The sequence below is a fragment of the Eubalaena glacialis genome, chromosome 14 (assembly GCF_028564815.1).
Source record: "Eubalaena glacialis isolate mEubGla1 chromosome 14, mEubGla1.1.hap2.+ XY, whole genome shotgun sequence".
In the NCBI taxonomy this organism is placed as follows: Eukaryota; Metazoa; Chordata; class Mammalia; order Artiodactyla; family Balaenidae; genus Eubalaena; species Eubalaena glacialis.
Genome location: NC_083729.1, coordinates 65240453 through 65267485, shown reverse-complemented (window position 1 = coordinate 65267485; position 27033 = coordinate 65240453). Strand labels below are relative to the sequence as shown.

Sequence of the window (27033 nt, the reverse complement as noted above, 5' to 3'; positions counted from 1 at the left end):
CAAAAACAGAGGGGAATTTCAGAGTGAAGACCAGAAAGTGGGCAATCTTTAGAGTTTGGAGGTAAACACAAACACAAGCCCCATCCCCAACCCTCTCCCTGGCTGCTTTTATGCGCAAAAGCCAGTCAGGTCTCTGGTTGCCAGAATCCTCACAATTCTACCTGCAGGAACCCTGCACCCTTCTTCACCTCCCTTATCATTGGATCCTCTCCCATCCCACACCCCCACAGTCCAAAGATAATGCAATCAGTTATTCACACTATCTCTTTGGGAGCTGGTTTCACATTTCCATGCTATCACTCACTCTTGGGGCTTGAACTTTCCACAGCCTAAGACGTGGCTCTCCTCCCTTCATGCCTATTTCCATCCTTCCTCAGTTTTCCTACATTCCTCATCCCATCTTCCTCCAACCAGAGCCACTACCCAAGGATCAAATGCCCCAAATCCACTGTGATCTGGTTCCCCCTCCTTGGGAAACTCTTCTCCCCTTTTCACAGAGACCCCAGATCCTACTGAAATCTCCCATTTACCTTCATCCCTCGAAATGAAACTAACCCATAACCTCAAGAGAGCAGAGTGAGTGAGGATAAACCAAAGAATACAGAGCCCCCCTCCATTCCCATATAGAAAGACCAATAAGGTCTCCAAGACATCTGAAGATTATGAAAATGACAGGCCCTGCCTCCCAAAACCTAGACACTGGCAGCTAAGATCTCACCAGAGATGACCCAGGACAGGATGTCTGTGTGAGGCAATGACTCTCCTCCCACCAAATGAGGCTTAAAGTGACTGCATGTGTCATGCTTATCAGATGGTTAAGCTATATGATTATGGCAGAATAGGCCAATTTTTATAATAACAACCTCTACTGGTATAGAGAGTGCTTTATTGTTTACATGTTCTCTCATTTAATCCTTGCAGCAACCCTGAGGTAGGTATTATTATCCCCACTTTACAGATGAGTAAGCCATAGTTCCAAGGTTAGATTACTTGCTGAGGAACATACACTTATTAATGGCAAAACCATTGATAATTCAAAACCCAAGGGGAGTCTTGAGTAGTTCACAGGCTGCTGCCAAGGAAAGTAGAGCTGAAAACTTCAACTGGGAAAGGCTGGACCATTCACTGGAGCTCAAGGGAGTCCCTCAGCAGGGATGAATGAGGCACATTCACAGGCCAAGACAGGAACTGAGCAGGAGAAGCCTAGAGCATCTGAGAGTTGTGAAGCAGGAAGAGGTCTTTAAATTTGGTGAGAGCTGACAGTGTCTTCAAATATGCACAGAGCCCACCTTCCAGGAAACGGAGCAACAAGAAGGTATCCAGCGGCTGCCAGTCCAGGGGCTGGCCAAAGGGCAGGAAGAGCTGCCCCTGCCTGGCACCACCTCAGCTTGGCCAACATGTGGTGACCTTGGGGCAGTGGTCCTTTAACTTTGTTAAGGCTTGAGAATCTAATGAGAGTCACAAACCAAGCCCCACCACCACCAGAAAAATACAGACACATATACAGACAGCATCTTGCATGCGATTTCAGGGAGGCCATGGACCCCAGGTGAACTCCTGCTTTAGAGCAAGGGTATCAACCTGAGTAAAGTCATAAAGTCACTGATACAAACCTATCTTTGTGCAGCTTGTATTTCCCATGATTCTTCCACTTTTTTCATCCCCTGATATTTAGAATGTTGTGAAGTTTTAATAGAAGTCAAGGAAAGGGTTCTAGCCAGAGAAAGAGCAGCTGTGCATGGCAGTGGTGGCAGCCAGGAGGCAAAAACAAAGAGAAAGATGGGTTCAGATGTACCATTGCCTTTCCCACCCAGAAGGTCACTTCGGGAGTTTTTCTCTACTCAACAGAAGGGCTGTGAGAGGTGATGGAGACAGGGAAGTGGTTTTCTCCTTTTAGAAAGGAGAGCCATTCCCTCACTGGCTACAGGGTCTAAAGTCCTGTAGGTATTGCCCTCATTCCAACCTGACCCTCTCAACCTCCCATGAATACACCAGAGCATCGGCCTAGTCATCCATGCACATGTGTCCAGGTCACCTATGAACATCCGTGTATTTACACATGCTCTTTCATGGAAGAAGGGAAACTGGGATGGGGTAGATCTCAGGGCAGAGATTGCATGTTGCAGTTTGGGAATCATGCACTCTCCACAGAGAATGAGATAAACTGGGAGAACCAGCAAAAGGAGTCAGTGCACATTAGGCCCCTAGCACTTCCACAGCTCCTCCTTCTGGCCAGGGCCCAGCCGGAAAGCAAAGTCACAGCAATGTCCTGGGGCCTAGCCCCAAACTAATGGGCCCAAGATAGTGGGCTGAAGGGGTCATAGGGGTTGAGAGGGCAGGGGCAGGAAAAGTCCTGATTCACTGCAAGAGCAATTCTGATCTCTTATGGGAATCAGGCAAAGCCCTGGCCCTGAGCCCATCCAGGCCCAGAAAAGGCAGACAGGGAATTCAAAGTGATCATTCAAAAGCCAAAGAAAACTCAGAGGCCATGACGATCTTCCATGACCATCGACCCCCAGCGTCCCAATGGTCATTCCATCCAGTGGTCACTCATGCACTAGTGGTTATTTGCCCAGCCCTAGATGGATGTTTCATCACACGTGGCTAGAGGAGCCCCAGTTAACCGAATGTGGGCTGGGCTCGGGCAAGGATCAAGCAGAAAGGGTGAAGGGAAGCCACCAAAGCCACTGCTCCTCTTGGCCAGGGCCAGGGGCAGCCGCTCATCTTCAGGAGAGGGAGAGGGAGGGTCCTGGCTGTAGCTTGTGGTCCCAGATGGTAGGACCCCCAGGTCCAAGCCCACCTTGTCTCTAGCCAAAAGTTCCCTCTGTCGTTGTCGCTGCTGACGCCGACCAATCAGGAGGAGAGTCAGGGATGCTGCAAAAACTCCCAGGAAGAAGCCTGCCAGTCCAGCCCCCACTATGTGAGCCCGGCTTGGAGCGCCCCGCTGGCTGCCCCATACCAAGCTGTAAGCAGCTACCACACGAGCTGCCCCACCTTCCTGACATTCACAGGCATAAGCACCCATGGCCCCTGGGGATATCACCACTTCTAGCCCATCCCGCCGGGGGGTGAGTGCAGTCACTCCGCTGGGCTGGTGCCACACACAGGATGCCCAGGCTGAGCTCGGGGAACATGGCAAGACCACATGTGCAGCTGTAGCCACAGGAACTTCAAACACCACTGGGTGTTCTGCAGAGACAGCAAAAGCACAAAAGGTGGTGAGGCTGTAGGTTGGAGGTGTTAGAGAGAAATGTGGGGTGATACGAGATATGAGAAGGGGCCATGGTACACAAAGCTAAAAAGGGGATTCCCAAAGAGAGTAAGGCTGCCATAACTTCCAGGATACAAGTTTTAAACTAGGTCCAAAAACATAACTTTCTAGGCCCTTTATATCCACTCTACCCACATTCCCTAAACCATACAGACCTCCAGGCTCTTTAGGACACAAAGAAGAGACATCCGCTGACTCTATGTCTTGAACCAGCCTATAAAGAAGAGAATACTTGATAAATCCAGTGTCAACACCCCCTTACCCTCCTCAGTACTGAATATTCACTCGCCAATTGCACCTCCCATCATCTCATAAATCACCTCTAGAATTATCAGTCAACATTCTCTTCATCACTAAATTTTTCCCCAATACCTCTTATACTCATGACATTTGCCATGTCAAATTCTACAAATATTTCTAGCAGACTACAGAGAATTAAATTTGCACTAGGTCTGTCAGAAAGATGTTTGGTGGGGTACTTTGAAAGAAACACAGGAACCTTCCAAGAAGTATAGCTGGTGGTCCACAACCACAAGATTTCTCTGGAAATCTCTGTTAAAAGATTTCTCTGTTAAGAGAAAGAGAAAACTTCTTTTCTATCAAAGCTAATCAAATTTCTGTGAGGGTCAGTGAGATGACTTTCTGTTTCACAAAATAGCTCAGCTAAAGATACATCTGTGGTTGTCACCAGCACTCAGTTGGTACTGAATACAATGAGAATGAAATCACCTAGAAAGTGCATGAAAGTGTAAAGAGAAGGACTGAACCCTGAGGAATATCAACATTCAGAAGCTGGATGGAAAAGGAACCAGTAAGGGAGACAGACTGGAGAGTGAGGTAGGGAGAAAAACCAGGAGAATGCAGAGTCATAGAAGGCAACAGGATAGTTTTTCAAGGAAGGAAGGAGGGGAGTTGTCAACTGTGAAAACACTTCTAAGAGCACTTGTAAAATGAAAACTGAGGGACTTCCCTGGCAGTCCAGTGGTTAAGACTCCACGCTTCCAATGCAGGGGGTGCGGGTTCGATCCCTGGTCGGGGAACTAAGATCCCACATGCCGTGCGGTGCGGCCAAAAAAAAAAAAAATGAAAACTGAGAAGCGTATGGCAACATGGAAATCAACCACACAGTAAGGGCAGGTCCAGCAGGGAGGCAGGGACATTGATGAGGACAGAGAGATGGTTAGTATGGACTGACAGACGGACACACAAGTGACACTAAGAAACACACACACACAGAGAGAGAGAGAGAGAGGGCAGCATTAACCCATGAGAAACAGACACAGACAAACGGATAGGCCAGAGCCTGGGGACATCAGGCAAGGAACCAGTGCAGCCACCCTCACCCTTCATGCTCTCCAGTGTGGGCCACACACGCAGCTAGCCGAACGCTCCAGGCACAGACAGGGTCTCGGGCCAGAACGCACTCTGAGCAGCTCTGTAGACGTCCACAGTTGGTTGTGTTCACTTGTGTCACCTCAGTACGGGAGCCAACCAGGAGCCAGCTCTACAGAAAGGGAGTGAGGAAGAGAAACACGCTGGATCTTCCAGACTTCAATGTCACAGATTGGCTCTGGACTCAGATGTCTCCCCACCAGACTCGCCAAAATCTACAACTCACTTGATACAATTTCATATTCTCAACTGGCTGTGGCTCTGGGAATAAGGCCAGATCCTCAAGAACACTGAGCTGGGCTCCAATTTGCACTGCTCGGTGGAGGTGTCCATCCTCTAGGAAGCAAGCAAGGGGCAAGACATAATAACATAACTGTACCTGTGCCTGAGACTCTGACACCTGTATGCATGGGACCCTCTCTATGGCGACAACCTGTGTGCACTGGATGGGCAACTTGCTTGGCTATTAAACATACCTGTCCCCAGATAGAGCACATCATACTCTTTCCCTGAGAGGCTGGGCACCCTGTGGGCTACGACTCTGAGGTAGGCTGTATCTGTAGTGACCAGCAGGGGGTGGCCATCAGCTGGAAACACTGGCCTGTCCATGAGTGGGTGGTCCCGGATGAAGGTGAGCACACGGTCAGGCAGGAAGAGCGACGAGCCAAACTGTTGGAGCTTCATGTTGTTGGTGATGCACTAAAGGAAACACAGGATGAGTGACAAAGCTTCCCAGGGGCCAGGAAGCATCTGCGATGCTTAGTTGGGCCCTTGTCCTAATGGGGCAATTCGGGCGTGAGGTGAAGAACTGCCGCAGCCCCCTCACCTCTCCAGGTCTGGGCTGGGGTACATCATTGTCCATGACAGGCAGTCCCCTGTTGCAGTCATGTTTAAGCTCTCTGAAGGGACCATTCAGCACTGTCCGAATGTCTTGTGGTAGGAAGGAACAGACAGCAGAGATGGCAGCCCCTTCCCTGGAAGAGTCACAGGTTGGAGGTGGATATTTAGAGGGAACTAGGGGAGGCAACTCATCCCCTGTCAAATGAGATGATCCATGAGAAACGCACAGGGAGCTATGCAGCCTGCTTCACGGCAGAAGGAGGAGGGCTCCATGGAGAGTCCACCCCCTCTGGAGGAGACCGCACTGACCTGCACCAACCCCAGGTATCTCCCACCCTGTAACTCTCCACATCAGGACCCCCTCACCACTGGGAGGAAAAGATGCCATAAAAGATGGGCGTCCCCGATCCATGCTCAGGTCGAAGAATGACCATGTCCTGCAGGACACTGGAGGCCCGGCCATGCTCAGGCCCTGGACACAGCAGGTCAGCCTTCAGAAAGGTCGTCCACCTCTGCTGGAGGGTCTTCCGGCCCCCAAGGTCCCCCTGGGGTGACAAGCACATAGGAAGTTCTCTTTAGAAGACCAACATTAGGGGAGGACTGTGGAGACCAATACAAGTTTCCCCCAGACACAGACAGATAGGGAGACAGATGCATAGAAATGCAAGGACAGAGATACAGAGTAACTGAGAAGGACAATGAGGTATGGGGTGGGCAGGATCACAACAATGATGTTTATTGTGTTTATTGTGTACTTATAAAGTTCTGCACTACATGCTTTACATAAGTTACCTCATTTAGTCCTCAAATCGACACTACCAGAGTCACACAGGCAGTAAGCAGTGTAGCAGGGACTTGAACCCAGGTCTGTCAACAGTTCCTGCCTTTAACCTCTACACTACAGTGTCACACGGGATAATAAGCGGGTAAAAGAGGCCAGAGCCCTTTCGCCACATTCCTCAAGCTCCCAGAAAAGTAGTCACTGCCCATCAAAAAAGGAGACAGAGGAGAAATACAGAGACCAGAGGAAAAGACAGGAGGACAGGCAGAGCAGAAAACAAGACAGACAGCTGGGATCAAGGTCTCACCGCACACACACGGGCCACCCTCGGGACCTTAACGCGTTCGTATGAATCAAAAGCTCGGGAAATCTCCGTAAAGAAGAAGTAGATTTCATCGTCTCCGTCTTCATCCCCCCACTCGGCTGGGCTCAAGGCCACTGCTGCAACAAAGGCTGGGGCTGGGGAGACCCGTGGCCTCAGATCCCACAGACATAGCCTGGGGCTACCACCCAGCCTCCACCCACTCTGTCCCCAGAGCAGCACCACCCCCCCCGCCCTCTCCCCACCGTTAAGCCAGGATGGCAAGGTCTCTGTCCGAATCCAGTCCTCAGCACGACCCACAGCCCGGGAGATAATCGGCTCCGTCCCCAGGTAGTTTTTCACAGTGGCAACGTAGAGGACGCCCCCTGCAGGGTGACAGGGAGAAGGTGGACTGTCAGACGCACTGAGGAAGCTTTCAGAAAAGGTCACAGGCAGAGCAGGGAGCAAAGCAGGGGCCAGAACCCTCAGGGGCTGAGCACCCATTAAGTGCCAGGCAATGCTAAGCACGACAGGCATTACCTCACTTAAAATAAACAGAAATAAAGTGCTCCGGGGCAGTAACGGGAACCAGTGTTAAGGAAAAACTGCTGGAATTGTTCATGTATATGAAGGAAGAATAGAAGCTATCCCTGTGGAAAGCAAGATTTTTTTCGTTGGTCTGTTTCTTGCTGTTGTCGTTTTTAAGGACTTTTCTACCCTATAATTACATGGTAACTTTCCAGGAAGAGGTTTCCTTTGCAGCATGTTCCCATCTTACTTAAGTTCTCCCACTACGGTAAATGTCTGAGGGAACTACTGTTCTTTCTGAGCATTAGGGGGTGTATACTGCCCTGGAACAAGTCACAACTTTAGGGTATACTAGCATCATTTAGGGAATTGATCAAAATGCAGATTCCTGGGCCTTGGGCCCAGCAATTCTCACTCAGTAGGGTTGGGGGTTGGCCCAAGAACTACGTTTCAAACAAGCAGTCAGAGTTACTCTGATGTGGGTGATTCAAGACCTCACTTTGAGAAACACCAACCTAGGGGATTTCTGGATATTTCACAGCCAGCCGGAGGAAACAACAAGGAATCAGATCCTCCCTCCTGGTTCAGTGGAGGTGCAGAGGTGCTCTAGGGATGGTGGGGATTGGAAAAGAGAGAAATCACAGGCATTCTGGGAAGGAAGGGGAGGTGCAGTTCTGTGGGCTGAATGTGAAAGAACTATAGCCACTCTGAGCAACACTGCCAAGGGCTCGGACATGAGTGGAGACAATGACTCAGGGAACAAGAAGGTCACAAACCCCTGGTGGAGTTTTGAGTATCACAGGGACTCTGGAGAGAACAGAGAAGCATTCCTTCACCACCTACTACGTAAGAGGCACTGCGCTGGGTGCTAAGCACGTCACTGTGCCCCCCAAGAATTCCCATTTGAGTCCAGAAGACAAACGTAATCAGATACCAAGAGGTGTGGACTCACAGATGTGTGTAAGAGCACAGAGGAGGACCCAGCCACATCTAACTGGGGGAGCAGCATCTCAGAGGTCACATCTGAGCTGGCTCTGAAGAATGAGCCATTTGCCAGGTAGAAGGACTTCAGGGGGAAGACAGGCAAGTGGGGAAGAGGGGAGCCATGTTCAGGGATATGGGGGCACTCCCCATGGCTGGAGCTCCAGCGGGGCACAGGGGCTGCTGGGCAAGTGAGCAGAGATGAGCTAGAGGTGCAGAGATAGGCACCCAATTGTGATGAATCTGCTCTTCCATGCCAGGAAAATGTGGACTTTATCCTAAAGGTGAGGGCAAAACTGCAGAGATTTTCTTGAGGAGACATGACATAATTAGTTTTGTTTTTTAGGAAGAAAATGCTAGTTAAAAGGGCCTTCACACAGTCCTGGCAAGAACAGAGAAGGACTAAGGCACTGGCAGAGGAAAGAAAGGGGCTGGATTTGGGAGATATTTCTGAGGTAGAGCCCATTAACAAGATTTGAACATCAGCTGAGTATGAGATGTGAAAGAATGGAGTAAAATAATGTCTCTAAGGTTTCCGTTTATAAGATGGATAATAGTAGATTATGATATTATGAACCAAGCAAAGAAATGACATAAGGCTCATAAAGGAGGTGGCTGGAGAGGAGGTGAGTTCACTTGTTGGACCCACTAAGGTTGAAGCGCCTTTGGGACACCTGGTTGGAGTCGCTGGAAGGCAATCGAACAGAAGGGTGTGGACAATAGGGCCAGAGTCAGGCAACCTGGGAGTCATGCTTAAGTTACGACAGGAACGTGAAAGCCAGGGAGAAAAGGAAAGTGAGAGAGAGCCCTGGGGCACCATCATTTGAAGGAAACTCAGAAGAGCACTGACTCAGAAGAGTCAGAGAGGCTGGAGAAGCAAGCAAGGCTGGAGTGCTGGAGGCTGGTGCCCAGAAACCCCAGCAAGAGCCGCGGGGTCATGTGCACCGAGGGAGGCAGCAGAGGGCAGAGCCACCTTGAAGGAAGCACTACGTCCTGGACTCATAGATGCTCCTGTGAAGCTGCATGTCTCAGGCATTGAAACGATAACCACTAACACTTAAAAACACTTAATGCAGAGCAAAAAAAGGGTCAGGAGCCCTCTGAGGGCAATAGTAGAGAATTAGAAACCCCCTTCCTTACTGGGTGGGAGGGAAGACTATACTATCACTCGAGTTTGTGAAAAGAATCCAAGCACTTTGGAGTCAGGAAGGCTTGGGTTTGAACACTGAATACTTATTAGTAGTATGATCTTAGGCAATTACCCTTCCTCAGCCTCAGGTTTCTCAAATGTAGAATGGGGATAATACCACCTTCCACCCAGAGCAGTGCTGAGGGTTAAATGAGATAAAAAGAGAGCCCCAGGTAGGGCCTGGTGCACGGCTGGCATTCAATATGTGTTAGGTGCAGCTCCTTAGGAACCTCAGGGGGCCATATGCTTGATTTGTTGCCATAAGGTAGGGGGGCCACAATTATAAAATGGCATCCCATTCCCTTCCAGAGTATTTCATGAGGGAGAAAATCAGATTTTGGGCAAAGGTTCTGGCAGCTAATGGAGCAGCAAATAAGCCAATCCTCAGTAGTTCCAGGGAGAAAAACATGACACAGAAGCCAGAATTGGAATGAAAATTTTCCTAAAAGCATTATACACAAAACACTCTAAAACCAAGACTCTTGACAGAAGCTGTGTCATGGATACCCTGAGAATGGGGGAGATGTGGTGGAAGAGACAGTTATGAATATTTTGGAAGCATGACTTGATGTGTTTGAGGGGGAACACTCATAAATATTCTGGAAACGGTAAAGGACCACAGACAACAATGCAAGGACCCAGTGGTGGACGGAGGTAAAGTCTCAAAACTTTCTAAGGGGTTAAATGGGGGCAGTCAGCAAATCTGGAGCCTAGGATTGCTGAAGAGCACACTCACTCAGCGGAGAGAGCAGAGGGTCACAAAGGGACAACAGGAGGGATCAGACACTTCGGGAGGGAGTAGCAGGGCTTCAGGTGTTCCACGAGTACTAAGGGGCTTACAACACAATCTTCACACACACACAGAGGAAAAGGAACAACAGCCATCACAGTCACGAGGGCAGAAGTCCACAGGAGGACACAAGATCACCACATGCCCTGAATTTTCCAGAACAGTCAATTTCAAATATTCTGTTGCACTGTTCATACAATAAAATATCCCTGTATGTGCAGTTGTTTGGCAAGTTATTACTGACTAGATCAAGCTAGCAAACATGAAAACATACATCTGCTATTGGCAAAAGATGATATGCCAAAGAGACCAATGCCCACGTTGTTGAGTTTAGTGAGCAAGGTGGTTAGAAAAAAACACACGGTATAATTCAACCCTATTTTTAAAAAATATGTATATATGTCTGTAGGCGCAGGCAAGATTGAAGGAGCTACAACTGGACAGTGTTACTGATGTTTGTTTCTGACTAATGAAATTACAAGTAATTTTTATTTTCTCCTCTCTACTTTTCTGTATTCACTGAATGTTTTTTGTAGTTAGCACCTTTTACTTTTATAACCCCAAAAATTAAGATACTGTCATTTTGGAAATACGAGGAAAAACAAGATTGAAAGCCACAAAGATGAAGAATCACAGCCAAAGAAAAATGACAATTATGTGCAGAAATAGATCTCTACTTGCTCAGATGTAAAGCCTGTGAACATAGACCTCCCAGATATGTTAGCAACCCAACACTGACAGACTAGGATATAAGCCATGGCAGTGAATATTTCACTACACCCTGGAGGTGGAGGGGTTCAAATTTTCACTCTGGTATCAAAATGCTCACTTTTAAAGAAGGTTTATAATAGGAATTATCACTCATTATCTTTAAAAAGAGGGTTTTAAACATGCCCTGGCCTGCCTTCTTCCACTCTCTTTTCTTCTCATGGTCAGAGCTTTGCAGGATAGACAGCTCCTGACCTAATATTCTCTATTTCCTTATCTAAGGTTTATGCCAGCTGGATACCTTTTTTTTTTCTTTTTTTTTTTAAACAGCCTATTATCAGGACATAATTACAGATCATTGGAGATGCAGTGTTTACTCTACCTTTTCCTCTCCTGGCATATAGGATTTCTATAACTGTCTTGTTTCGATGTGTGAATGCTAGTCTTGGGGTACACACTCACGGATTTAAGCGATAAGCTTGACTCCAAAATGCGGGCAGCACCCAATGAACCTGGAACACATACAGGGCTCCTTGGCAGATGCAGTAATCACAAGATGCAATGAGACCAAAAGGAGACAAGAAAAACACAAGGTGGGTTCCCAAAGAGAAAGCAAAAGCTCCCTTCTTCTGCTCGTCTTTATAAGAGCCCTATTTATTATTGAATGTAATAGGGAGGACCAAAGATGACAAATCACTGCCTCTAGCTTGGGTACCTTGGTGGGTAATGGCACTATGCACTCAGAGAAGGGGACACTGGTCGAGGAGAAGGTTTGGGGGAGGTGAGTGAAGATAATGAGCTCAGTTTGGGACATGCTGACTTTGAGATTCCTGTGGGACATCTAAGTGGAGATGTCTGGAAGGCAGCTGGATATGTGGTCTGTAGCTCCAGATAATGTATGGGAGGCATCAGAATCTGGTAGAAACAGAATCCATGGGGCTAGTTTTGGGAGATCTGGAAGGCGTCAGATTTGGGAGACATCAGAATGCAGTGGAAACAGAATCCATGGGGCTGGCTGAGATCACAATTACAAAGAAGAGGATCTTAGGTGGAAGTCTAAGTCTAAGGAATATTTAAAGGATGAGCAGAAGACAAAGATGCTGCAAAGAAGACTGAGAAGGAATTGCGGATGTTCTTAGGCTAATGTGAACATTACTGTCAAAATATTTGCATTTTTCTGAATTGGAATAGTGCAAATAGAGACACTGAGATCATTTTTGTTAATTTTATCTCAGTGGAGTACAGATAAATGTCAAATTTGAAGACAAGATATCTGAGACCTTTTCCTAAAGAAATACAAGTGCCAGTAAACACATGAAAAGCTGTTCGACCTCACTAATAGAAATGCAAATCAAAAACATCAAATTGGACTCTGGAGAAAGTCACTGTTTTATGTTTATTAACTATATTTTTGGGGCTAACTGGCTGTAATGAAACAGGCCTTCTCATCACTGCTGGTAGGACTCACTGGAGAGAAATTTGGCCAAATCCATCAAGTACTATAAAAATCTTTTATATCCTTTGGCCCAGCAATCCTACTTTTTGGATTGACTCATGCGATTAATTAGATTCATGTAAAGGATTTACATAAAAATTTATGTAAAAGGATTCCTTATGCAGCATTATTTATAAAAGCAATAATTTATTTTAAAATCTGAATGTATAATTATATAGGAATAATTAAATAAGTGTGCTACATTCATATGATAAAAAAGTATACAATCACTAAAAATCAAGTTTTGAATAATTAAACAAATTCTATGATGAGAAAATGTTCAGTATACAATAAGTGAAATATGCATGACAATTCCAATTTATTATAAATATGCACACATGCACGCACACGCACACACACACAGAGTATGAGAAAATACTCCAAAATAATAATAGTGGTTACTTGGTGATGACTGAATTACAATAAACTTTCACTTTCTTCTTTATACATTTCTATATTTTCTCAATTTTCCACAATGCACATTGCAATTTTTATAATTTAAAATAAGAAATACTCCTGCCATTATATTCTAATATTTTCATTACTAAAACTCTTTTCTTTCAAAATATGTCTATTATCCTTAAGGACATTTGTATAGCTCCTAACTGGGAATTCTGGTTCTAATTCTTTAATAATATTGCCACTATCTTCTATACTGCTATTTTCAAAACAAGGGGCAGTAGGACACAATGGATCAACATTAAAAGTTCCAACTAAATATTGGTGTTATGTCAGACCAAGAAAAAATTTAAATTATAGCCCTATAAAGAACTTCAGAGGAAAACTTATAATATTGATATTGACTATGACTTGGATCTGAGACAGAAAAAGCCATGGAGGTTCTATGTCTTGAGCTAGCCATTCTAAACTGTTAGAAAGTGATTTCTGACACCTCCATCAATTATCAGCTGAAAGGCAACACTGAATTTCATTACCTGGGGGAAAAAAAGACTTAACCTGCTTGAAAATGTTCTTTGTTATACAATTATCTTATCTATGAAATTTGTATTCTTAAACTACATGCTGTGTTCCACTTGCTGAGTAGAACACAGAGAAATTACACACAGATGGTTAAATGTACTTAAAGATACTGCTTGAAACAAAGTATTTTAATTATTTCAGATTGTTGCAATTGAGAAGTCATTTTGTTGATAAACAATTATGTAGAATCAAGAGACATTCATAACTGCTAAACCTGTGAAATCTTTCTTAATGATCTTAATGACTGGCTCAGCGTTTTGCCAAAGATGCTTGATATAAAGCTAAGAAAAATAAACTATTGACTAAACTTTTATTCAAGTATGTATGCATATAAACAATGTCTCACTGATTTCAACTGTAGATGAATGATAAAAATGACAACTCAGGGGCTTCCCTGGTGGCGCAGTGGTTGAGAATCTGCCTGCCAATGCAGGGGACAAGGGTTCGAGCCCTGGTCTGAGAAGATCCCACATGCCGCGGAGCAACTAGGCCCGTGAGCCACAATTACCGAGCCTGCGCGTCTGGAGCCTGTGCTCCGCAACAAGAGAGGCCGCGATAGTGAGAGGCCCGCGCACCGCGATGAAGAGTGGCCCCCACTTGCCGCAACTAGAGAAAGCCCTCGCACAGAAACGAAGACCCAACACAGCCATAAATAAATAAATAAATAAATAATTCGTAAATCTTATTTTAAAAAAAAAAATGACAACTCAAATATCATATTTACTGGATATATACTTTATGTTCATTTTCAAAAACTTTTGTTATTTCATTACGTTTCAGAAAAGGTAAATCATTAACTGAATGACTAAGACTGACTTTTTTATATATAAATTTATTTTATTTATATTTATTTTTGGCTGCGTTGGGTCTTCGTTGCTGCATGCGGGCTTTCCCTAATTGCAGCGAGCGGGGGCTGCTCTTCGTTGTGGTGTGCGGGCTTCTCATTGCGGTGGCTTCTCTTGTTGAGGAGCACAGGTTCTAAGTGCACGGGCTTCAGCAGTTGTGGCTCGTGGGCTCTAGGGCTCAGTAGTTGTGGTGCACAGGCTTAGTTGCTCCGCAGCATGTGGGATCTTCCCGGACCAGGACCCGAACCCACGTCCCCTGCATTGGCAGGCAGATTCTTGACCACTGCGCCACCAGGGAAGCCCAAGAGTGATTTAATTTGCACAGCTTTTAAGACTTTTCCTACAAATAAAGTCATGCATAAGAAAAGAGTTTAGCGTCCAGTGGTTGAGGCTTTGTCTTCCAATGCAGGGGGTGCAGTTCGATCCCTGGTCGGGGAGCTAGGATCCCACATGCCTCGCGGCCAAAAGGCCAAAGCATAAAACTGAAAGCAATACTGTAACAAATTCAATAAAGACTTTAAAAATGGTCCATAACAACGACAACAAAAAAAGTTTAATGTTAGATCTTATATCCCAATTTTTGTTTTTCATAAAATATTGTGCAATATTTAAATTAAAATTTATATTGTCCAATATTTTATAATAAGGTTCTCAGCAACTTTAGTGAAGGAAGAAAAAAACAGTGTGATAAATGATGCTAAGTCAACTGAATAGTTTGTTGGGAAAAATCAATTTTGATTCCCTTCTCATGCCATTTGTCAAAATAAGTTTCAAATAAATCAGAGTTAAAATGTTTGGGAAAAAAATTTAAGAAGAAAATTTTTATCTGCTCTCTAACTGAAGAAGGATTTAGCTTAAAAAATATAATCACAAAGGAAAAGGTGTAGATTGGAATACTAATATCCTACCTGATAATTGGCCCAAGAACATAAGCAGAGGATTGACCAAAGCAGAAATAAAAATAAGTACTAAAACATGAAAAATGTTCAACTTCACTAATATTCAAAAAAATACAAATTAAAACAAGGTGCTGGGTCTTCCCTGGTGATCCAGTGGTTAAGAATCCACCTTCCAATGCAGGGGAAGCGGGTTCGATCCCTGGTCAGGGAACTAAGATCTCACGTGCGACGGAGCAACTAAGCCCGCGCGCTGCAACTACTGAGTCCATGCGCTCTAGAGCCTGCGCATCACAAGTAGAGAGAAGCCTGCAGCCACAACGAAGAGCCTGCATGTCACAACTAAGACCTGACACAGCCAAATAAATAAATATTTTTTTTTAAAAAGGTGCCATTTTTAGCCTTGAATTAGCACACACACAAAAAAAAAAGTTTAATGACAACAAAACAGTGTGGTGAAATTTATGTGAGAAAAACTCTCATTTACTGCTGATTTAGGGTGTAAATTGGTATACCCTTTCTAAAAACTCAATTAGCAACAGATAATGAGCTGTAAAATATTCACATCCTTTAATATAGTAATCCATTTCCAGGAGTCTTAAGGAGACAATCTAAAATGAGGATAAAAATTTATGTACAAAAATGTTCACTACAGTATTAGAGACAATAGCAAAAACTTTGAAGTGAACTAAATAAACTTGAAAATAAATTTACATAAATAATTTGGAATTCTTTAATTAAATTATGGTATGCTCACAGGTTGAGTAGCATAATGTCATTAAAATTTTTCTTCACAAAGAATTTTTAAATTATATAGAAATGCCTATGATATAAAGTCACATGACAATATTCAAAATTATATCCATGTAGCATGACATTTAGAAGTTTCATAAAACACACACTCATAAAATTTCTGTTCACCTGCTTGTTTTACACTCTCATGAGAAAAATCGCTGGGTTCTCACTGAATTTGGAGAGTGTATGTGGAGTAGTCTAACCTAAAATACAGGCTATGTGGCACACAAACAGTTCACTTTGTGGCTACCAAAGAATTAGTCAGTGGCTACCAAAGAATTAGTCAATCATTCTCCAGAAAAGATTTAGGCATAATCTGTGATAGAACCATTGAACACTTGAGCAGCTCTATATGTATATATAGTTTGTTCGAAGGAAGTAACAGAAAGAATTTCTTTAATAGTCATTACTGATTTTTCTGAGCAACAAAGGACTGGCCAGCCAAATATATGTGCATGAGTATATATGCATGTGGACACACACATTAAAAAGGCTAGAAGGAAATATTCTAAAATACTAGCAGTGGTTTTCAGAGTAGGAATACTCTAAAACTGTGCTAATATGGTAGTCACTAGGCATGAATGGCTATTTATATTTAAATTAAAATTACATGAAATTTAATATTCTTCCCTTCAGTCGCACTAGTCACATTTCAAGGGCTCAATAGCCACATGTAACCAGTGGTTACCGTATTAGACAGTGAAGATACAGAACAATTCCATCATCACACAAAGTTCTTTTGGACTGTGCTGTTCTAAAAGATTTCTTATGTTCTTCTTTATACTTTTTGCAAAGTTATTATAATATGCATTGTAGTAGATTCCTCTTACAAACAGGAAAAAATGACTAAAAGAGATGAGGTTAACAAAGGAAACATTCACAGTCTACTGTGAACAGTGACATATTCTCTAGAGAAAAGCAAGAGAAATGATATTCTCTGGGTAAAAGCAGGAGAACACAAGCACTCTGGGAAGAATAGGAAAGGTCAGAAAGAGATGTGGGAATAATAGACATTCTGATGAAAGAAAAGAAAGGACACAGAAATTCCAACAGCAGGGCGGGGAAGGAGGCAATTACAGCAAGAAGTCACAGGTTCTTATCTCTCCCCACTCACCAGCCATTACAGCTGCTGACCGCTGAGCTGGCTCAAAAGGACATTTCCCCCGGCCACTCTCAGGTCTTTCAACCTGCTGGAAACTGGACACATCCTACAGACCAGAAGGGGGCAATTGGTTTAGAGGTCATGGGGAAGTTCATGGTGAGAATTACAAAGATGGTCAGATGAAGAAAAAACCCAATTCCCATTCATCTCCCATTCCCCCACTACCATCCCCATATTCCCAGTCTGCTATTCCTGATTCCACCACCCATTCCTGCATTTCCCACCTCTGCCATCCCTCTTTTCATCAGTTTATTCCTCTTCCCTCAATTCCCCTAGTACCCAACACCCACATGCTCTGATGAAGGAACACCTAGAATGGCACTAGAAGACACCGAGAGGCTGAAAGGCAGATCTTTCCTCTGAAATGCTGCTGAACTGCCAGCTTTGTAACTGGCTGGAGAATGTGCTACAGGATAAGGAGGACCAGGGAAGAAAGCAGGCCTCCTGAGGGCTGGAGCACTTAGGAAGGGTAAAGAAAAGTACAGGCTGATATAGGACCATCTGAAGCCCAGGGGTCTAGAGAGAAGGGCCATCCTTCACCTAATCCCACCCCACGAATAAAAGACTGAACCAGAGTCAAGGATACACAGAAGGAGGGAAGGGAATCTACAAAGTCAGTGAAGACCTGAAGCTGAGGTCAGAATCTGAGAATTTGGTAAGTGTCTTCCTCATCCAGGGACTCCAGAGGGACTAACCTGGGGTGCGGGGGTGGGCAAGTGGTGTAAGAGTTCCACAGAGCCAGCCAGACATTACCTTAGCTGAGCATCCAGCACTAAGAGAGCCTTCAAGATAACATCTAAAAATGAAAATCAGGGATGATTTCAACCTGGACTGACAGGGAAGTTAACTATGGCCAGTTAGGAATCAGTTATGACACGAAGTACCAGGCATGATATCTCTAGTTCACAAACTAGGATGGACATATGGTGTTGCTGGAGCCTTATTGCTGTGACGGTAATTGGAGAACCAACATAGGTCTATGTCCCCTGAGCATAAGTGTACCACTGGCCCATTCTGACTGCTCACTTATTTGCTGTAGTTGGCAAACAGGGTTTTATTTTACTGAGAGAGCCTTGAAGAAGGCCTGTTAAAATGAGATGTGATCTGATGTCCCCTCAAAGGGAATACTGGGTCAAGAATCTTCCAGAATGGAGGACCCCATGGAAACACAATCATCTGCCCTGTGTGGTGGTGGGCACACCGTAGCCAGGGGAGAAAGATGACAGTTCAGTGAGAGATTACCAAGATGTTTGGGCACTCTGAACATGGGGTTATTACCTGCTGCTGTGGCCTGTCTTATCGCCTCCTTTTCTCCACACTGCCTCGCCTTGCCCCCAATTAACTCTCTACACCCACCGCAGATTTATATTCCTAGACTATTAGTCACTGACTTAATAAATGTTTGAGCCACAGAATGACAAAAATGGCTCACCATTGCCTCTTTATCCCAAACTACTACTTCTTCTAACCAAACCTGGATCACCTGTTATTCCTAGAAAACAAATTATGCCTGAAACTATTCCGTTACATTTCATCAAGGACTTATAAAGGATGAGCCTTTTCTCAGTTCTCATTCTCTTTGATCTTTTCGCACCATTGGATACTTTTGATTCACTCCCCTCCTTGAAATAGTCTACTTCTTGACTCTTGAAATTCTACCCTCCTGGAGCCCCTCCTCCTATCTGTTGCTTCTCTATCTCCTTTGGTTGTTTCTCTTCTCCTTTCCAGCCTCTAACCATGTATCCTTAGTCTTTTTCACATATAAAGATCTCATCAATTTTCACATTTCTGCCCAGACTTTCTATGCAAATCATTCCCCAAACTCTCTAAAGCTTGATATCTTCCAAACTCTAATCCATGTTTGCACTTGACTGCTGGACTTCCTTTCCTCACAGAGACGATCTATTAAAACTGAACATGTTGAAACTCGTCCTCTTCCAGTTTCCCCAAATGGCATCATCACGTTATCTAGGTTTATAGCCTTTGAGCAAGGGAGCCGATTAACTACATAGGTTATGATTACTGTACGGTCAAAGTGACATTTAATTAGGGTCTGAAAGGATAAGACCACACCACCACATTATCTGAATGTTGAGATTCTTCATTATATCATCATTGTGTCCGCACAGTCCTATCAGCATGAGTTGTAGTGAAGGCAAGTCCCTCAAGTTGAAAGCCAGAGCTATGTAGGCAGGCTCTCACTGAGCTGTGGGGTTAGAAGCCATCCTTTGACTTTGGCCAAGAAGAGTGCAAGGCATATAAAGGACCTTTCCTAAGAGGTTGGGGGTGAGGGGTAGGGGGAGATGGTCCTTGTTAACATGAAACAAATCAAATGTCACAAGAAATTGAAGCCAGCTAAGGTCTTCTTCTAGGGTGCAGGCTGGACTAGAGGGACAAGGTAGTAGAGCAGAGCCAGACAAACCTGGGTTTGAATCTTGGCTCTGCCTCGGCCAGCTATATATCTCAGATTTTTACCTAACTTTTCAGAACTTCTGTTTCATTCATGTAAATTGGAAATAAATACTATCATGATGTGTCATCATTATCATAATAAATAAATATCATGATATGGTGATAAGAATTAAACTCAATTGTGAATGTAAAGTATCAAGCACCAAGCCTGCGACAGAGGAGACACTCAATTGAATGGGAAGTCTTCTCATTGTTGTCGTTGCTGTTGTTATAAGTCTAACATTTTTTCTGTTAACTGCTGGAGCTCCCTCAAAATAACAAATTAAAATATTTTCCCCCAGTGTCTGATGAGCTGTCACTGAAGGGCAACACTCCACATTGTTGCAACTGGTAGGTCCTATGCTTAAACTTCCTTTTGTGAGAACCTTCATTTCTCTGAGCAATCGACTCTGAGCAAGTTGTTATATCTGGATCAGCTAGTCAAAGCTCTCAGATTGTCACACACAGTCTCAAAGTCATCAGTCTGGGACATGAGAAGTTCAGCACTAAGGATAAGGCAAGGACTTGCTCAAGCAGATGGGGATTGCCAGGTAGCAGGATAAGACAAAGGTAGAAAAGAACATTCAGGAAGTCTAGAGAGCAGTCTCAGGATGCTTAAAGGGTTAACACAGTTGTTAGCTGTACCTTATATTCCCCTACAAACAAGCCTTGATCAAAGGATGGTCCTTCATTTCATGAGCCTGTTGGATAGGAGGGTTCAGAAAAAGAGCTGAAAGCCGTAGGAGTGCAGTACACAGGCCCCTGGCTTCGTTCTTGTTTGCTGATATTCCTCAAAAATGGATAGGGGTCCAAGTCACACCACTCCTGACAGGTATGTCCAGAACATTTTCTGTCCAGATACTTATCTAACAACCATTAGGGTCCCACCTCAGAGAACCAAAGAAGAATAGAAGGCCCTGGGGAACTAACTTGGAGTAATCACATCGTCTGTAAACCATGGCTCTGGTATTCACACCCATGGGCTCCCTGATCCTATGTATACTAGGAAAGGACAAATATGTCAATGGCAGTTCCACTGCTACTTCTGTGAGCTTTGTGAGAACGCCCTCAGCGTTACCTGAAGGGATATAGAGATTTTCAACACCACCCTGAACTGGGAAACCTTCCCAGGATGAGGGAGATATTCACACCTCAAAAGGGAGTCTATCACCAGCATTATGAAAATAACTCAACATAGACGCAACTAACTCCAAGGAGAGCCCAGAGGGACTGACTAAGGCAATCAAGCATATACAATTATAGCATTCTTAAGTAAGAAGTATAAGGATGATGTTTAACAAAGAGGTTTGGAGCTACACACTGACTAGATCCATGTGGCAAGGACTACTGCAGGCTGCAGAAGGATCAAGTCAAGATCTACCATTAAGGATCAGGGTCAGGAAAGGGAGTTGTTGCACTCCCCCCTACCCCTAGCAGAAAGGGATAAAAAGTGTCCAGTGATATGAAGGACATGTGAGGCTTTTGACTCATCCCAGGGCCTGGTCACAAATGTGTGCAGCCAGAGGAACAGTAATTGACTACTGGATAACTGATGAGAAAAGGTGAGGAGTCAAAACATTAACACCCTTCCTAAGATGTCACCAATCCTAGGGACTTTTGAGGTCATGACCAACCTAGATGTGATTAGGAGTATCCATGTCCCAAGCCTGCCTGGGTGTGAGGTTGTAGATGTCCAGGGCTTTAGCAGCAATGAACAGGACCAAGAAGAAAACATGGTTGACAGAGTGCCCACCTTGAAGGCAAGATCCAGAGTATGGGGCCAACAGGTGCTACGTTAGTGCACAGTGACCTCAGAAGCTGTGAGAGCAAAGGGTCACAGCCCACACAGAATGAGGTTGACAGAGGAGGTAGGAGAAGGTGGTAAAAGACAATCACGTGCCATGGGAGGAAGAAACAGGTATGGACAGTGCTGATTAAGAAATGGACCCAGACTCCCTGGACAAAGCATATACAGGACAAGGAAAACATGAGCTACCGGCCTCTGAAGTTCCTCCCCACAGCCCAGCTAGCATCTTCACTTCCTTCACCATCCCACTACGTCCCTCTTTTCACTTTGTATTTCTTACCTTCTACAGACAACCTCCCTCCCCCTCCCTTTCATACCCTCCTTCAGTAGACAAAGCCTCTACCCTATGAGGACATCCCTCACCCCCAATGCTTATCATGCACAAGGGTTCCCTTAAGCATGACGCCTGTCATAGTCGCTCACAGAAGACCCCTCCCGTCCTTCCACCCCTGTCACTCACAATAACCCCGCACTTCGGATCAAAAGCGAAGGTGCCACAAATGAGGAGGTGAGAGGCATTGGCAATGGCGAGAATCTGGACAAAATTGTGACATTCTTCCTAAGGGTCAGAGATGGTTAGAGAGAATCAGAAGCAGCAGGTACAAGGAAAAGTAGTGTTAGGACAGTTATATGCAGCTCTGGGTATGGTGTTAGAGTCCCTGCCTGGGCCCATTGGGATGGGAGCATTGCAGGGGACTGACACAGAGTCAGGGCTGGGCCAAGGCCTCAACTGACATTCAGGCCAGGGCCCGGATTTATACCTACCTCCTTCTTGCCTTTCTTCCTACAGTTCTGTCTGTGGGCCTCAGGCACCATCCAGTCAATCTAAGAAAGGAAGAGTGACCATTTCTCCCAGATTCTCACCCAAATTCCTCCCAAGTCAGGCTAGGTGACACAGTTCTACAACCTCCGTCAATTTGGAAACTTCAGAGACAACCTCCCGACCACAGAGCACTGTTTTTCATACTGGAGGTCGCTACCCATTAATGAGTAATGAAATCAATTGTGAAATCTCAACCAACATTATTTTTAATGAAATAGAATATATGAGAATGTATCACATATAGGAGAGTAGATATTGTTTCAAGAAAGTTTTCTTTCAGTACATACTTTGCGTACTATGTCAAAATGTACCATATATTTCTTACTAAGGGGTGGTCAAAAAAGTTTGAAAGCTATTGCCCTAGACTAATGTGATTTTAATGATTCCTCTGCCCACTGCCACCTGAACCCTGGTCACTGTGGCCTCCTCCCCATCATCATGAACCTCCCTCATAGCCTCCCCAGTCACCATGATCCACCCCCATCACCCTCAGCTGAGACAATGAGGTTGACGATCTACCCTTATTCCTTTTTACCAACATTCCCCCTCCTACCACAACACCCCCCCTCATATGCCATAAAACCAAGGATCTAATCACATGCTCTAGAATCTGAGCTCCTCCCCACTCTCATCTCTCACCCTGCGAGGTCTCTCCCCTGAAAAGGGCAAGGATAAAGCGAAGATGGTGTCCCGGGCGCCGACATAAAGCATATGGGAAGCAGGATCCACAAGGAGAATGGAGTAATTGTATGTCTGAGGGATGGTGAACCGGGTGAGATAGGAGTCAGCCTCTGGCAGGAAGAGAGGGTGAAAGTGAAGAGTGATATCAGCCATCATTTCATAAGAGTTGGGTCCACAAGGGCAAAGCCAAAGGGGCCAATTTTTGTTTTCTTCCAAGTATCATTTATTTAGCAGCCTTAAGGGCAAACACAAAGCCTTGACAGGCCAACCATTTAACTTCCCCAGGGAAAGATAACTGATGAGGCCAGAGTATTTAGCACACAATAAAGTATGCTTTTTCTATAAAAATAGAACACTTCATTAAAATAGCATAAATATTAAGTCTATTTAATATTTATTTCTATTCATAGCAACATGATACATAATTTGAAAATACCTGTAAAAGGTACAAGTACTTTTCTCTCTAAATTTCCTTTTTTTTTAAATCACTACTTAATAGTAACTCCTTTTTACTTAGAAGGGAAATGTCTCACTCTTTTCACCAACACATTAGGAGATCATCTCCTCTCTCTCCCACCACCCTTGATCTCACCCTAATTCTACCCAGAGGTAAGAGAGTAGAGGGGGCAAGAAGAGTACGTGCTTTGGAAATGGATCGGCCCAAGTTCAAAGGTGGACCTTTCACTTACCAGATGTATGATCTTGAGTTAGTTACTTGCCCTCACTGAGCATCACTTTCCTCATCTGTAAACACCACCATCCAGGGTTGTTGAGAATTAAATGAGATAACACATGTGGAAGCATCTGACACATACTACGTATTTCACAAATGGTTCCTTTCTTCCATCTTTAAGCATGTGCTCTGTTTGGGCCAAATCTAAACCCATATCAGCATTCAAAACTCTGATCTATTTAAAGATTGTAACAAATAAGTTAGGATGAATTTACCTTCTTAGCTCAGTCTCTGGCTCTGGGGACCTGAATTAATACAGTTCTGCTCTACCTGCTTCATCTGCTCAGCTACCTTCAAGACTAGTAGAATGGCCATGCATTCTTAGATGTGCTGATGTATGGAGCCCCACCCACCCAATCCTCCCACACCCATACTCATGTCTGTGCTGTATCCTGACTACTATCCCATGCTTAGTATAAACCCCGGATCACCCAACCACCCTTCATATCCCCACCTCTGCCTCGCCTTGTCATATAGACCTCTCTGGATTCCTGGATATGAAGCCAGACTGGCAACCTCAGCTCCATGTTGTGGCTATTGCTCCAACACAAACTGAAACCCAGGCTCTGACCACAACTTTGTCTTCTGGATTCAGAGCATCCCTATATGTCACTGGTCTGAAATGACAGAAGTAATTTAGAAGACTCTAAATTACTATTACCCAGTTGTGAGTTTTTCCCAACAGGATGTACTCTTGGCTTCACTGGGTCTGTTTGCCCAAGGTGCTAACACTCACTGCCCACTGAGAAAAACACAAGGTTCATAGCTACACTCATGCCCGCCTCAACAAAGAGCCTTTAAAGTGTGAATCACTCCAATGATCACTTTTAACCTTGTGGCATCCCCTGGCTTCTTTCACGTCTTTTAAAAGGACATCTCTCTCCTCCTTTTTTCCTTCTGAAGACTTTGAAAATCATTTAAACAGAATCTTAAATCAACTCATTGAATCGTTTCCCAGCTACTCAATATAGGGAATGGGTAGAGGGAGTAGGGAACGTTGAGGAAGTTAGGAGGGTTATGGTGGATCGGAAAATGGGAGTTGGTGTCAGAGATGAGAGGCCTGGTAAGTGGGTTAGGGAAATCAGGGTTGTGAGAGGGGCAAAAGGCTCGGAGGAGATTAGAACTGATGATAACCAAATGAATTTGTGAAGAGGGCAGATGGAAATGCTGAGCTGGTAATCAGAAGGATGGGTGTTTGGAGTAGTATGAAAGACCGATGGGTTTGAGAGCAGGATGGGCGTCAGGCTGGCGTGACAGACACAGGTGCATGTGAGGGAAGAGGGGAATAAGGGAGAGGAAACTTCGAAATAGAGGGTTTCCGGCAACCCCCATTCCCCTCCCTGGGCCTCAGGGTCCGCGTCCGCACGGTGAGGGGCGGTTGCCTTAATAAGGGGCCGCGGGAGCCTCCTGGGCTGGTAGTAGGAGCCAAGTCGCCCGGCCCGCTGGAGCAGCACGAAGTGGGGGTCCCGCCCGCAACCGGGCGGGGCTTGGGCGGCGCGGGACGCAGTGGGCTGAGCTGTGGGGCCTCGGGTGCGGCTTCCCGGGTGGGGAGGGCAAGTGGGTTCGGGTACCTGCAGGCGGGGTCTGGGCGCGGCGCGAAGGAATAAGGGCCAGGGCGCACGCGCCTTACCGGAGATAGGAAGCGAGATCCTGGGCACCGAAGGCGAGACGCGGCCACACACCGGGCCGCTTAGCACCTCCAGCAGCAGCAGCAACAGCAGCAGCGGTAACGGCGAGGCCGGGGACGGCCCCGGGCACGGGCGGGGCCGCGCAACAGAGGTCGGCATTTTTGCCACCGCCTGGCCGCCGGGGTGTGGCGCGCCCCGCAGCCTCCTCAGAGCCTCGGCGCCACCAGCTTCGGCCCCACTCTGCTCTCCTCGGGGCGGCTGGGCTTGCGGCGGCGGGTTAGAGCGCAACCTGGCTCCACCCCTTCAAGAAGGGACCAATGATGGGGCTGGTTTTCTCCTCAGTCGTAGGGGTTGCGTGGAGGTCGGACTAAGGAGAGAAAAAGCCCAGGCCAGAGAGAGAGAGGGAGCTAGACCCAGGGGAAGGTGGGGCGTTCTACCTCGAAAATGGGCTGGACGTGTCACTCCAGGACCCCGAGTGACAGGTTTGGAAAGGTCGCTCCAAAAACTCCAATTTGTATGTCTTGGCTATTGTAAACAGTGCTATGAACATTGGGGTGCATTATCTTTTCAAATTAGAGTTTTTTTCTGGATATATACCCAAGAGTGTGATTGCAGGATCATATGGTAGGTGTATTTTTAGTTTTTTAAGGAACCTCCATACTATTCTCTGTAGTGGCTGCACCAACTTACATTCTAACCAACAGTGCAAGAGGGTTCCCTTTTCTCCAAACTCTCTCCAGCATTTATTGTTTGTAGATTTTTTGATGATGGCCATTCTGACTGGTGTGAGGTGATGCCTCATTGTAGTTATTTGCATTTCTCTAATAATTAGTGGTGTTGAGCATCTTGTCACGTGCCTGTTGGCCATCTGTATGTCTTCTTTGGAGAAATGTCTGTTTAGGTCTTCTGCCCATTTTTTGATTGGGTGTTTGTTTTCTTGATGTTGAACTGTTTGTATATTTGGGAAATTAAGCCCTTGTCGCTTGCATTGTTAGCAAACATTTTCTCCTATTCCGTAGGTTGTCTCTTCATTTTGTTTATGGTTTCCTTCACTGTGCAAAAGCTTATAAGTATGATTAGACTTTAGTGGGGTCTTCAAGGAATCAAGTCATACTCCCCCATGTATGGAAGAGTCCTTGGCACATTTTCCAATGAATGCTACTTCAGATAGATAAAACAACTATAGAGAGACATAGAGAAATTTATTGTAGCTAGGAGCAATGGATGGTGTGGAGTTAGCAAGCATATTGTTGGAGGTGGTGTCAGTTATAATAGACCTTGTAACCAAAAAGGAAACACAAACAGTTTTTAAGTCAAAGGATGGCATGACCAAATATATTTTTTCAAAGATATTTCCAACATAAGTGTCTAATCTGGAGATTAGAGACAAGAATATAAATTTGGTCTATGTATGAAAGAAGACCTGTTGAGAAGCTATCCTTTGTATTGAAACACAGGAAGTCTGTTGGACATTAGATTACAATACCTGGGACACCTGGGTTAAATATTTCTGGTTTTACAATGAGGAGCAGTTGAGGGGAGAAAAGTGGTTATGAGACTAGAACATAAGCAAGTAACTCTTTTCCTATTGGTTCTAACCTATCCTGAACCACTCATTGGTAAGCTGACCTCCTCTTCCCCAGCCTGCAACTCAAACAAATAACTTGAGAGGAGTAAAGAAACAATAATCAAGACAGAAACAGGAGAAAGTGCTTGCCCATTTCTGGTTTGGTACTAGCATTATCTTTTCCTCTCCTGTGGGCTAATTCAGAGAAGAATTCTCATTCAACCAGATAGAGTTGAAGACCCAGACCAGACAACTGATGAGGACCATGAGGCTTCTATCCCTACTGGATTTTGTCAGAGGTACTATAGGAATCAACAGCAAGTAAATGAAAATGAGTATGAGTAGAGAAGGGGCAGATCCTCTTGGAATGTAGAAGTTTGAAAAGACT

At 45.0% G+C, this 27033-nt stretch overlaps 1 protein-coding gene across 3 annotated transcripts; it reads right to left on the bottom strand.

Moving 5' to 3' along the window:
* Positions 1 to 2578: 2578 nt before the first annotated feature.
* On the bottom strand, positions 2579 to 25311 carry SEMA4F (ssemaphorin 4F). 3 transcript variants are annotated; one of them, XM_061211143.1, is made up of 14 exons: positions 25081 to 25311; positions 22676 to 22827; positions 21979 to 22038; positions 21674 to 21772; positions 16908 to 17001; positions 6852 to 6971; positions 6592 to 6743; positions 5870 to 6048; positions 5490 to 5637; positions 5140 to 5362; positions 4890 to 4999; positions 4615 to 4775; positions 3427 to 3485; positions 2579 to 3189 (listed from the first exon to the last, which is right to left on the bottom strand). In XM_061211143.1, the coding sequence occupies exons 1-14, from the start codon at positions 25235 to 25237 to the stop codon at positions 2579 to 2581; spliced, it is 2325 nt and encodes a 774-aa protein (XP_061067126.1). In that variant the 5' UTR covers positions 25238 to 25311. The 3 variants fall into 3 exon arrangements, with proteins under 3 accessions (XP_061067126.1, XP_061067127.1, XP_061067128.1); XM_061211144.1 differs by lacking the exon at positions 21674 to 21772; XM_061211145.1 differs by lacking the exons at positions 6592 to 6743; positions 6852 to 6971; positions 16908 to 17001; positions 21674 to 21772.
* Positions 25312 to 27033: the final 1722 nt, after the last annotated feature.

What these genes read in the sequence shown, in the direction of transcription:
- SEMA4F (XM_061211143.1), bottom strand. Translation starts at nt 25,237, where the DNA reads ATGCCGACCTCTGTTGCGCGGCCCCGCCCGTGCCCGGGGCCGTCCCCG. An exon ending in GTCAGCAGCTGTAATGGCTG is followed by an intron (nt 6,972 to 16,907) that starts GTGAGTGGGGAG and finishes GTCACCCTGCAG; the next exon opens with GGGGCGTCCTCTACGTTGCC. An exon ending in GTGTCCTAAAGAGCCTGGAG is followed by an intron (nt 3,190 to 3,426) that starts GTCTGTATGGTT and finishes CTGTCTCTGCAG; the next exon opens with AACACCCAGTGGTGTTTGAA.